Source organism: Mesoplodon bidens (genome assembly GCF_964165515.1).
Source record: "Mesoplodon bidens genome assembly, chromosome: 2".
Classification (NCBI taxonomy): Eukaryota; Metazoa; Chordata; class Mammalia; order Artiodactyla; family Ziphiidae; genus Mesoplodon; species Mesoplodon bidens.
The window spans coordinates 186530802-186543093 of NC_138177.1; the positions used below are offsets into that span (position 1 = coordinate 186530802).

At 55.6% G+C, this 12292-nt stretch overlaps 1 protein-coding gene across 1 annotated transcript; it reads left to right on the plus strand.

Moving 5' to 3' along the window:
• The first annotated feature begins 1069 nt into the window (after positions 1-1069).
• On the plus strand, positions 1070-3219 carry FNDC10 (fibronectin type III domain containing 10). The gene has a single exon (XM_081224970.1). It carries the CDS (start codon positions 1089-1091, stop codon positions 1800-1802), a length of 714 nt encoding a protein of 237 aa, XP_081081096.1. The 5' UTR covers positions 1070-1088; the 3' UTR covers positions 1803-3219.
• Positions 3220-12292: the final 9073 nt, after the last annotated feature.

The following is a 12292-nucleotide window of genomic DNA, read 5'->3' on the forward strand; positions in this document are numbered from 1 at the left end:
CCCTCCTGGCCTCCCCGCCCATGATGTGCTCCTACTTCACACGGTCACATCGGACAGGCCTGGCTAGGTGTCCCCTGGCCCTGGAGAGGTGTCTTGAGCACGGGACGGTTAGGCTGGAGGGGATGGGGGGCCTACGGTCTCAGAGCTCCTGGACACCGGAGTGGGGGAAGGTATGTGTCCCTCCTTCCCCGGGTAGTGATGCCCACCCGCTGCACCAGGTGGGCTTGTGGCGGGGCTGTTCCCTTTGTCCGGCCCTGACCCTCTTCCCGGGCGATCCGGAGTGCTGCCCCAGGGCCATAGCTGCGGGGAGGCGAGGGAAGGATTAATTAGAGCCGAGAGTGGTCCACCCTGTAGCTGCCTCTTTGGTGCGGAGTGAATAGTTTTCAGCAGAGGAAGTCTCATCTCTCTGGCGCCCCTCCCAGGTCGGCGCTGTCCACCTCTAAAGGAGCAGAAGCCCTGAGGGCGAAGGAGTTTCCGTCCTCACCCCCTCCAGGTCACGGCAGATGGGACCCTTTCTTTGCCGGTCCCCACCGCGGGTCTGGGATGGGGCGGCGTGGAGCCGCGCGCGCTCGCTCCAGGCCGCTGCTCCCCACCATCTGGAGGCACGGCATCCTTGCCAGGTGTGGCCAAGGAGAGCCGCGGAGCTGCCCCCGGGTGCCACGACTCGAGACCCCAGCCCGCCGCGGCCCACGGGAAAGCCCGGAAAAAGCCTGGCAGGGGCGGGGAAAGGTCAGGGTTCCGAAGGGCACTCACACGGCGAGAGGCCGAGGCACCGAGGAGCACAGTCGCCCCGGCGGCGCCGGCCCCCTCCCCACCTGCGCGGCCGCCCCCTCTCCTTCGAGATCCGCCCTCCGGGGGGGCCGCGGCCCGGCGAGGGTTAAGGGGGGCGGGGCGCGGGGTGGCCCCGCCTCCGCCGCCGCGCCGGGTCCGAGCGCGCACGGGGCGCGGGGGCGGGTCGGAGCGGGCGGCGGCGGAGGGCGCGGCGAGCCGGGCGAGCGCGGGGAGCGGCGGCGCGGCCGGCGTGACCCACTGCCCGCGCCCGTGTGCCCCCGAGCCCGCGCCCCGCCGCCGCCCGGCCCAGCCGCAGGATGCGCGCTCCACTGCTGCTGCTGCTGCTGGCCGCCTGTGCGCCGCCGCCCTGCGCCGCGGCCGCCCCGACGCCGCCGGGCTGGGAGCCGTCGGCCGACGCGCCCTGGTGTCCCTACAAGGTGCTGCCCGAGGGCCCCGAGGCGGGCGGCGGGCGTCTGTGCTTCCGCAGCCCGGCGCGCGGCTTCCGCTGCCAGGCGCCCGCCTGCGCGGCACACGCCTCGGCCGGCCGCTCGCTGCGCGCCAGCGTCCTGCGCAACCGCAGCGTGCTATTGCAGTGGCGCCTGGCGCCGGCCGAGGCGCGCCGCGTGCGCGCCTTCGCGCTCAACTGCTCGTGGCGCGGCGCCTACACGCGCTTCCCGTGCGAGCGCGTGCTGCTCGGCGCCTCCTGCCGCGACTACCTGCTGCCCGACGTGCACGACGGCGTGCGCTACCGCCTGTGCCTGCAGTCGCTGCCGCTGCGCGCCGAGCCCGCCGTCGCCCCGGAGCCCGCTGTCGTCCCGGAGCCCGCTATCGTCCCGGAGCCCGCCGCGTCCGCCGAGTGCGTGGAGTTCGCTGCCGAGCCGGCCGGCATGCGGGAGATCGTTGTGGCCATGACGGCGGTGGGCGGCTCCATCTGCGTCATGCTCGTGGTCATCTGCCTGCTCGTGGCCTACATCACGGAGAACCTCATGCACCCGGCCTTCGGGCGCCCGGGCCTGCGCAGGCAGCCCTGAAGAGCGAGGCGCCCGCCAGCCCGGGCTCTGCCTGCCCGACTAGGGTGCGGGAGGCCCCAGGCCCTTGGCCCGCTCTCCCCTCCCCGCTCTTGCTCCCTCCTTAGGATCTCCACGCAGGGCTTGCTGGAGATAGATGGGGCACCGGCCGGCCCTTCGCAGGGCCTTGGAATCACCCGCACGACCTTTCCAGCTGAGCAGCCGCCTCCCAAACTCCAGCTCGGGACTGGCCCTTGGGCCTGAGCGGAGATGCCAGCCGCGTGCAGGGCTCTCCCCGCTCTCAAGAGCCCTTGGGGGGGACCGTCAGAGCACAGAGACCCTTCTCGCAAGAGCCATTGGCACCCCCGGGCCGTCACCCTGCACCTCCAGCCTGTGCCGAGTTGGAAAAAAACAGGCTGTCGTCATGGCTTGGTCACTGTGTGCTTTTCCGACTCAAGGGGGCCACTTGGAGCCTGTCCTCTCCCCGCCCCACCCCAATGGGCTTAGGTAGCTTCGTGCCTTAGTATCTCGGGCCCACTGCGGGAGCCAGCCACCCTTCCAGTGCTGTCCAAGAGGGTCTGTGGCCCCGATACTGGCAGCTTGTGCGTGCTTCTGGCCAGAGCCCCCCTGGGGACCCTCCCTTCAAGCTTTGCAGGAGCATCCAGTTTGGGTAAGAAGCGTCCTGCGGTGTTTCCCTATGTGGGCATTTGACAAGTTGGGAGCCATGACTTAGCAGGCGGCCCAGCGTCCAGCTGTTTCCGGGGGTGAGTGTCCCCTGACTTCGGGGGAAGCTGGTAGTTCACCAGGGCTGGGCTCCCTCCCCTTCCTTTTGTGTGTCTGGTGAGGACTTTCCATGATGACTGGGGGCAGGTGGCTGGGAACACGAGGCCTGGTCTGAAAGAGCAGTGCCGTATCCAGAAGGTGAAGTATAGATGCCAACTTGCCCAGCTGGACCTTCCACTGTGATCTGGATCCCAAGCCTCAACCACGGCATGACGGACAGCACCACGCCACCCCATCCCCGAGCCAGTGGCCAGCTGCCCCGGATCTGGCTGGGTGCTGCCCCCTGCCCACCTACCCGCTCGCTGTGGACTGAAGGCTGGCCTTGCCCCTCTCCGGGCTGACCTGAGCATCTTGGCCGAGGTTCCCTCCTGTGCCAGCCCCCTGACGATGCTGGGCCCTGGGAGGGGCGAAACGTGGCTGGCCCGGCTCTGCGTGAGCCCCTGACGGTGGCTGTCCTGGACCCGGCACGTCTGGAGTCACCGTGGCTAACTCCCCCTCCCCCAGCAGCCACCAGCGACCCTCACCCCAGCAGCCTGGCTGGTGCCCCCGCAGCGCCCACTCCCTACCTCTCTGTCCTTGCTCTGCCTGCCCCGGCGTGGCGCTGGTCAGGCGTGAGCCCGGCGCCAGTGTCTAAATGCCCATCATTCTTAGACCAAAACCACCGCCTTGTGTACTTATTTGGGAGGGGGGAGAGAAGGGCGAGGGGGAGAGCTGAACCCCTTTTCTCCAGCTCCTCAGGCGTCAGCCCAGTGGTTGGCCCTGGACCCTTTGCCAGGTCACGTGGGGTTAGTCCAGGCCGGGAGCACAGGCACCCTGCCCTTGCAGCTTGTGGCAGAGGGACAGGCAGGGTGTCTCTCAGCTGGCCTGTCCGTCCTCAGAGCTTGGACAAGCATCTTCTCCCGGGCCTGCTCTGTGGGGCAGGGGTGGAGAGCGGCACCTGCTGCAGTTGGAAATAGCCCCACCTCAGGGATGACCCGCTTGAGCTGTGACAGGCGGCTCCAGAAGGGCCCCTCCCGGCCTGGGCCTCCCCATGCGGTGCTAGAGCTGGGGGGTGGGGGCCAGAGGACGGACCTGGAGCCCCTGTGTGTGGCGCACACTGCGTCACCCCCTGCATTCCCTCCTGGGCCTCCCCCACCTGGGCTAGGCCGTCCTTGAGATCCTGGAGCCGGCTGTGACCCTGAGGGGCAAACAGCTGGGGGCGGGCCATGCTCTGAGGAGTGACTCATCCCCCCTCCCGCCAAGGGGGCGGGGTGCAGTGAAGTGTCTAGACAGCCAGCGGGAGTGCAAGGGGTTCCAATTCCTCCAGCCTGGCTCCCTGGGGGACCTTTTCCTCTTGCAGCTCTAGGCCACCCGTTACAGGTGCTCAGGTGTCTTCCACAAGGGTGGGGCTGGCAGCCCTGATCCCAGGGCCTGGTGCCCTGCTGTCCATCCTCTATCTCCGGTGTGCAGCTGGGTTCACAACCGGCCACCGTGAAGTTCTTGGAGGCCTGCCCTGGGCCCTTCCCCCAGCCCTGCACCTGATTTGGGGCCCTGTCTGTGGCCCTGGTTGGGCTCATGCCAGCTAGAGCCACAGGCCTGTCCTACCCGCTGATCCTTGAGGCTGGTCAGCACTGACCCGCAGCCCTCTGCTGCAGAGATGCCTCTTCAGGGCTCTCTTCAAGGGCTTCTTGGAGGCCCAGTGTCCAGCCCAGCAGGGTCCAGTTGGGGAGCCCTGGCCTGGGAGACGGCATGGAGCTGGTGTCCACGAGGAGCACTTCTGCTTCTGAACCATTGCCACCCCTGAAAACTGCTCCTTCCCCAGGTGGCCCTTCCATTCTCCTGGGGGCACAGGGGACACCCAGGCTCCTCCCCTACTGAGCCCCCAGTCCTCCATCCCCACCACGTCCTGGAGGAGGCCCCACCCCCACCCCCGGCTGTGCTCTGACTCGTGGCTGGTGGGTAGACGTGCGGCTTCCCTGTGCCCTGGAGGTGGGGGTCCGGATGCCTTGTTCCTCAGTCAAGACTTCGTCTTTCTCATGGTGCCTGAAGGTAACTTCCTTAAGCTTATGATTTTCTGACGTGGAGTAGAAAGAACTGCTGTGATTCTAAACCACTGAAGGGTTGCCTGGGCTGTCGGCCTGGCCCTGCCTTTTAAGAGCCATGCGGCCTTTCAGTGCCTCAGTCTCCTTGTCTGTGAAGTGGAGACAGTCATAGGACCTAACTCTGAGGCTTGTTTGAAGGCTTATGTGAGATCAGCCGGGCGGAGAAGAGTAAGTGGTCCGTGCTTGTTCCTGTCTATGCTACGACTTGATGTGCGTCCAGGCCGAGACAACCCCCGCCCACGGCTGCATCCCTAGCCTGACCCTGCTCGGAATCCTGAGGTCCTTGAAATTCCACCACCGAACACCCTCCCTGCTCACTCCCCAAAGCTGACCCACAGCTTGCGTTCCTCGCTCAGCCTGCAGGAGGGGTTCCCGATCATTCTGTGCCCAATGCCCTGTGCGGCAGGCTCTGGGGCCCCAGCCGTGACACCGGAGGTAAGATGTGGGCCGGCTGGCCTGCTCAGACCCCTCCCCACGGCCCCCAGGGCAGCTGCTAACTCCCCCGGTGCCCCCGACATTCAGGCCTCGGCCTCCTAGAAGCTGGTTTCATCAGCGCTGGTTCGTGAGGACCTCACACTCCCAGGGGCCGCTAAGCCAGGGGGTGGGGGCGGACACACAAACGCGCAGGCAGCATCAGGTGCAATGGAGGAAACATTCCTCCACTGGGGCAGGGCTGTGGGGCTGGTGTTTCCCTCGTGATCTCAGGATTGGGGGACTGGGCTGTTGGAGCTGGTCTACAGGGACAGCCAGGGAGCTGCTGGAGACCCTGGCCTGGGGGATGGGCAGTTTGGCCACTTCAGCCTGAGTCTAGAGAGTCCTGGGTCCCTGACACCCAGAGCCTCCTCCAGCCGCATCTCTCTGGGGACTGGAAGCGTGACCCCAGCAAGCGCTGGCCAAGAGGGGAGGAAGCGTCCACATCCCAGGGTGGGGTCAGGCTGCACCTTCTGAAGTCAGGAGCCCAAGGGCCACACACACTGCCTTTCTTTCAAGGTCCCAGATATCCCCCCTCCTTTAGAGATCTGTTATTTCATTTCTAGGCTGTACTGGCTGTCTTTTCAAACTTTCGTTTTTTCTAATGACCTCAGTAAAATGTTCCCTCCATTTCTGATGCAGGGTGTTCTTTCTTAACTTTCATCGTTTTCCTAACTCTGTTGAGCTTATGATGAAGTATTCAGTTACAATGTCTACCTGTTTTGGGGGCGTGCCTTTCTGGCTTGTCTTCTCTACCTACAGAGACAGCAGCACCTTCGTTTCTTTTTTCCTGATGGAGAGTCTGGGTGGGAGTCACTCGCTGCTCCGTCCCCTTGGTCACACGTAACGAAGCTGGGTTTCCCTCGCTCTTAGGTGGGGAGGGGGTGGGCTGGGATAGCGTTCAGAACTCTCCAGCTCTGCTGTTAACCGCTGCGTTCGTTACGTGGCCTCACACGTTTGGGATCTGCCTTTCCGTCCCCGCCCCCACTTTTATCTGGACTCTCGCCTTCCTTTGTCCCAGGTGTCTGTCCAGCTCAGTTGGGAGTCCAGTGCGACAAATTCTCCCCATGCCTGTTCCCTTCTTCCCTCAGGGCAACCACTCCGATGCTGTGCTGCTGGTCTTGTTTTTAATTTTTACTCAACACCGTGTCTTTGAGATTTATCCATGTTGCAGAATGCACACATTTTTAATTGTTTCTGTTCACTGCATGCAATTTCTAGTGTGTGTCCACCAGGCCGACTTGTCCTCAGCCCTGAGGGAACACGGGTAGCTGCAACGCTGGTCACAGTGTGGCCATGAAAACGCTCATCCACACTCCTCGGGGACGCGTGTGAGGATTTCTCTAGGTGAGGGGCAGTGGATCTTAGCGGTGTGTGTACCTAACCACCAATATTATCAGCTTGTCCTTAATGGCCAAAGCAGTCAACACTCCCGCCAGCAGGGCAGGTAGGTTTCTACTTCCGCAACTTCTCACAAATACTGTGTATTGTTCAGTTTTGTAGCCTTTGCCCATCTGTTGGCTGTGTTAGCAGTAACTGGATTTGATTTTAATTTGCTTTCTTCTGATCACTGGACAGGCTGCACACCACTTACTATTCCTATTAGCCATTTGAATTTCCCTGCTGAATAACTGCTTATTCATAATTTTTGTACATTTTTCCCATTGCTGTGGCTTTTTCCTCTTGATTTTCAAGAGATCCACAAATACTCAGTGCTGTCCAATAGGACTTTCTGAAATTATGAAAATGTTATCTGTGCTGTATTAGTTTCCTGGGGCTGCTGTAACAAAACCACAAACTGGGTGTCTTAGAACAACAGAAATTTATTTTCTCATGGTTCTGGAGGCTAGAGGTCCAAAATCAAGGTGTTGCCAGAGGTGGCTCCTTCCGGAGGCTCTGAGGGAAAGTTTCACACCCGTTTCACACCTCTCTCCAGTGTCTGGTGTGGCCGGCAATCTTTGGGGCTCCCTGGCTAGTGGACACATCACTCCAATCTCCAAGGACACCCCTGTTATGGCCTCCTCCTGTCTCCTCTGAGCCTCTGTGTCTGAATTTCCGTCTCCTTTCTCTTATAAAGACACCACTCACTGTATTATTGCCCACTCTAATCCATTATAATTTTTAAGTATTTTATTTACTTATCTATTTATTTGGTTATACCAGGTCTTAGTTGTGGCTCCCCAGCTCCTTAGTTGTGGCATGTGAACTCTTAGTTGCGGCATGCATGTGGGATCTAGTCCCCTGACCAGGGATCAAACCCGGGCCCCCTGCATTGAGAGCACGGAGTCCTAACCACTGCACCACCAGGGAAGTCCCCTAATCCATTACAATTTAATTGTATTCCATCTGCAAAGACCCCTATTTTCAAATAAGGGCACATCCACAGGTACCAGGGGTTAGGGTATCAACATATTCTTTTGAGAAACACGATTCACAGTGGTCACTAGTCTAGTCAGTATCTACTAGTCATTGTGGCTATTGAGGACTTGAAATGTGACTAGTATAACCAAGAAACCACATCTTAAGTTTTAATTAATTTAAACATAAGTTTAAATAGCCGTATATATTTAATGGGGCTGTACTGAACAGCACAGTTGTAGATACATACCTTTGACTATTTATTTTTTAATTAATTAATTTATGGCTGCGCTGGGTCTTCATTGCTGTGCACGGGCTTTCTCTAGTGCGGCTAGTGGGGGCTACTCTTCATTGTGGTGTGCGGGCTTCTCGTTGCAGTGGCTTCTCTTGCTGCGGAGCACGGGCTCTAGGTGTGCGGGCTCAGTAGTTGTGGCTCAAGGGCTCTAGAGTGCAGGCTCAGTAGTTGTGGTTCACAGGCTCTAGAGTGCAGACTCAGTAGTTGTGGCGCACAGGCTTTGCTGCTCTGCAGCATATGGGATCTTCCCAGACCGGGACTCAAACCCGTGTCCCCTGCACTGGCAGGCGGACTCTTAATTACTGCGCCACCAGGGAAGCCCCCCTTCTCCTATACTGTGAACATTGTTAACAGTGTCCTTTGTTGAAAACAAATCCTTAATTTTGATGACATCATCAGACCTATCTTTTTTTTCCTGTATGTTGTATGCATTTTTTTTTTTTTGGTCTTAAGCAATCCTTGCACACCCAGAGAATACATAAATATTCCCCATGAGAATATTTTTTTCGACTGGCTTTATGACTTTACTTTTCATATTTAGTTGTCTAGAGGTCACATTGTATATGGTGTGAGGTAGGGATCCAACTTTTTATATCAGCACACTGAGCCGATTTCCCCAATCCAGTCTGCAGAAACAATCCATCCTTTTCCAGTATGTGGTGGCCCCATATCGTACACCACAACCCCACAGGTGCATCAGTCTATTTATGGGCTATTGTATTCTATTGGTCTGTTTGTCTTTTCATACAGTGGTACCACATTATCTTTATTATTATAACCTTAACATCTGTAGGGTGAGTTTCCACATTGCACTCTCTTTATTTAAAATTTGTATGTATATTAAAAAAAATATTTATTTGTTTGTTTATTTATTTAGGCTGCACCAGGTCTTAGTTGCAGTATGCAGGATCTTCGTTGTGGCATGTGGGATCTTTTTTTTTAGTTGTGGCATGTGGACCCCTTGGTTGCAGCATGCAGGATCTAGTTCCCTGACCAGGGATTGAACCTGGGCCCCCTGCACTGGGAGCACAGAGTCTTACCCACTGGACCACCAGGGAAATCCCACACTTCACTGCTTTAAAGTGAACTTAGTGAGACTTCTGATTCCAGCCAAGATGAAGTAACAGGGACCAGAATTACCCTTTCACCTGAAACAACTAAAAAATCATACAAAATATGTGAAACAACAGTTCCAAATACATTGGCTATAATGCAATGAAGGGCCATGACCTCTGAGAGAAAGGAAAGAAATGAATTGAGTTCTGTGACTGCTCCAGCTTACTGTCTGGAGAATTTTCAGCATGCAGAGCAAGGAGGAGGGACTCAGGCAGAGCCCAGTATTGTCCCAAGTTGAGTGGATGGATCTGGGAGGCCAGAGAGGCCAAGATGGCTGGAGTTTGGGGGGCAGAACACAGAATAAGAAAGAAGATGTGAAGATCTATAGCTTAGGACTGACTAGTGTGTGTGTGAGGGAATCACCAGGCCAAGAAAGGAGCCAACAAACAGGATTAGAGGCAAGACTCCCCAGAGTTCAAGCAGGGCTAGGAGCAGTGTCTCTGACAACCAGCCAGAGTGCAAACCCACCCCCGGGGCACCGATTACACATGTATCAGCTGCTGGAGGTTGCCCCACAGCTCACTGATGCTCTGTTTATTTTTTCTTTCATTTTGTTTCGCTTTTCTGTTTCATTTATACTTTTTATTTGTATGTCTTCAATTTCACTAACCTTCTCTTCTTCAATGTCTAATCTACCATTAAACCCATCCAGTATATTTTTCATATCAGATATTTTAGTGCAATGTATAAGAGAACAAGTTGGTAAATTGTACTTTATCAAACTTAAGAACTTTTGTCCTTCGAAAGACATTGATAAGAGAACAAGACGAATCACAGGGAGAAAATATCTATAAACCACATATGTGGAATATATATACATAAACTTAATAACACCACAATGATAAATGCACAAATGATTTGGACATCTCAGCAAAGAAGACGTAGTGACGGCAAATAAGCACCCGAAATTATGCTCCATTTCATTAGTCACTAGGTAAATACACATTAAAAACACACTGAGATACCTCATCTAAAAATGTCTAAAACTGAAAAGACTAATCACATCAAATGCTGGCAAGGATGTGGAGAACCTGGAACACTGCTCATGGGAATGTAAAATAATGCATCCACGGGACTTCCTTGGCAGTAAGACTCCATGCTTCCAATGCAAGGGGTGCAGGTTCAATCCCTGGTCGGGGAACTAAGATCCCACGTGTGGCGTGGCATGGCCAAGAAAATATGAAGGAAAAAAAAATAGTACATCGCTTTGTAAACAATTTAGCAGCAGTTTCTTAAAAAGTTAAACATACATCTAAACATATGATCCAATCATCCTACACCCAAGCATTAAGCCAAGAGAAATGAAAGAATACGTCCATACAAAGACTCATTCATGGTGTCTTCCCTGGTGGCGCAGTGGTTAAGAATCCTCCTGCCAGTGCAGGGGACACGGGTTCGAGCCCTGGTCCGGGAAGATCCCACATGCTGTGGAGCAACTAAGCGCGTACGCCACAACTACTGAGCCTGCACTCTAGAGCCTGAGAGCCACAAGTACTGAGCCTGTGAGCCACAACTACTGAAGCCTGCATGCCTAGAGCCCGTGCTCTGCAACAAAAGAAGCCACCGCAACAAGAAGCCTGCGCACCACAACGAAGAGTAGCCCCTGCTCGCCACAACTAGGGAAAGCCCACGCACAGCAATGAAGACCCAATGCAGCCAAAAAAAAAAAAAGACTCATTCATGCATGTTCACAGCAGCCTTATTTGTAATAGCTAGAAGCTGGAAACAATCCAAATGTCTAATAGATAAACAAAATGGGGTATATCCATATAACGGCATACTTCTCAGCAACAGAAATGAACTATTTATACATGCAACGTTATGGGTGAATTTAAAAATGATTATGCCGAGTGACAGAAACCAGACCCCCCCACCCCCCCAAAAAAAAGTACTCTATGATTCCATTTATATAAAATTCTAAAAATTACAAACTAATCTATACAACAGGAAGCAGCTCAGTGGTCACCTGGTGAGATGGGGGGTCAGGTGGAAGGAAGGAATTACAAAGGGATATGAAGAAACTTCTGAAGGTGATAAATACTATCTTGTTGCTTTTTTAAAAAAATAAATTTAATTTATTTATTTATTGGCTGCGTTGGGTCTTTGTTGCTGCACGCAGGCTTTCTCTAGCTGTGGGGAGGGGGGCTACTCTTCGTTGTGGTGCACCGGCTTCTCATTGCGGTGGCTTCTCTTGTTGTGGAGCACGGGCTTTAGGCACCCGGGCTTCAGTAGTTATCGCGCGTGAGCTCAGTAGCTGTGGCTCGCAGGCTCAGTAGTTGTAGCGCACGGGCTTGTTTGCTCTGAGGCATGAGGGATCTTCCCGGACCAGGGCTCGAACCCGTGTCGCCTGCACTGGCAGGCGGTTTCTTAACCACTGCGCCACCAGGGAAGTTCCCAAGACTAGTTATATTTCAGCTTGGGGTTCCCACACCATGATGAAAATGTAAAGTTCATGAGATGCTGGTAGCAAAAGCACAGATAGTGCACAGAGGGCACTGACACCCACCTGGGCACCTTCTCCCTCATGTACCTGCCCGAAGAGCACTCAGTGAGTGCCTCTAGAGGAACGTTTCTAAATGCACTGCACATAAGGCAGCAAAGCCATCTGGGCTGGAAGTGGAGGCCCTAGCCTTTGGGAGCTCAGAGTCTATGAATTCAGGGGGGCAGAGATGCACAGGATGCTAACAGTGCTCAGAACTGTAAGAGTAAGTTGAGGGTGTGGTACTGGGAGCAGAGAAAGGCCAGCGGGAGAAGAGGAGGGCGCAGGTAAGCTTGCTTGAAGCTGGTGATATCTATCTGAATCTCAGTGCCTGGACAAAGACCTGAGGTATGGGGGTGGCATACGCAGAGGTACAAAAGGCATGGGACAGTTTTCAGCTGGTGGTCCCTTAAGTTCTAAACAAGAAGCAGGGAGAGGTGAGGTAGGAGAGCTCGGTATTGCACCGGTACTGTTAGACCGTAATGTCTTTGAATTCAGGAGCACATACTGGGGAAGCCATGGAGGGGGCCTTCCTTTCAAAATGTAAACAGCGCTATTATTTGTGGTGGGGGTAAGAGAAAATACATGTTCATCATAAAATACAAAGTTAAGGAATTCAAAAAAGTATAACGGGCATTCAAAGCACTGTTAAACCCTACCACCCATAAATGCCCTCTTTCCGGGGCTTCCCTGGTGGCGCAGTGGTTGAGGGTCTGCCTGCCAAGGCAGGGGACACGGGTTTGAGTCCTGGTCCGGGAGGATCCCACATGCCGCGGAGCCACGAAGCCCGTGCGCCACAACTACTGAGCCTGCGCTCTAGAGCCCGTGCTCCACCACAAGAAAAGCCATCGCAATGAGAAGCCCAGGCACCGCAATGAAAAGTAGCCCCCGCTCGCCACAACTAGAGGAAGCCCGCCTGCAGCAACGAAGA

What these genes read in the sequence shown, in the direction of transcription:
- FNDC10 (XM_081224970.1), top strand. Translation starts at nt 1,089, where the DNA reads ATGCGCGCTCCACTGCTGCTGCTGCTGCTGGCCGCCTGTGCGCCGCCG.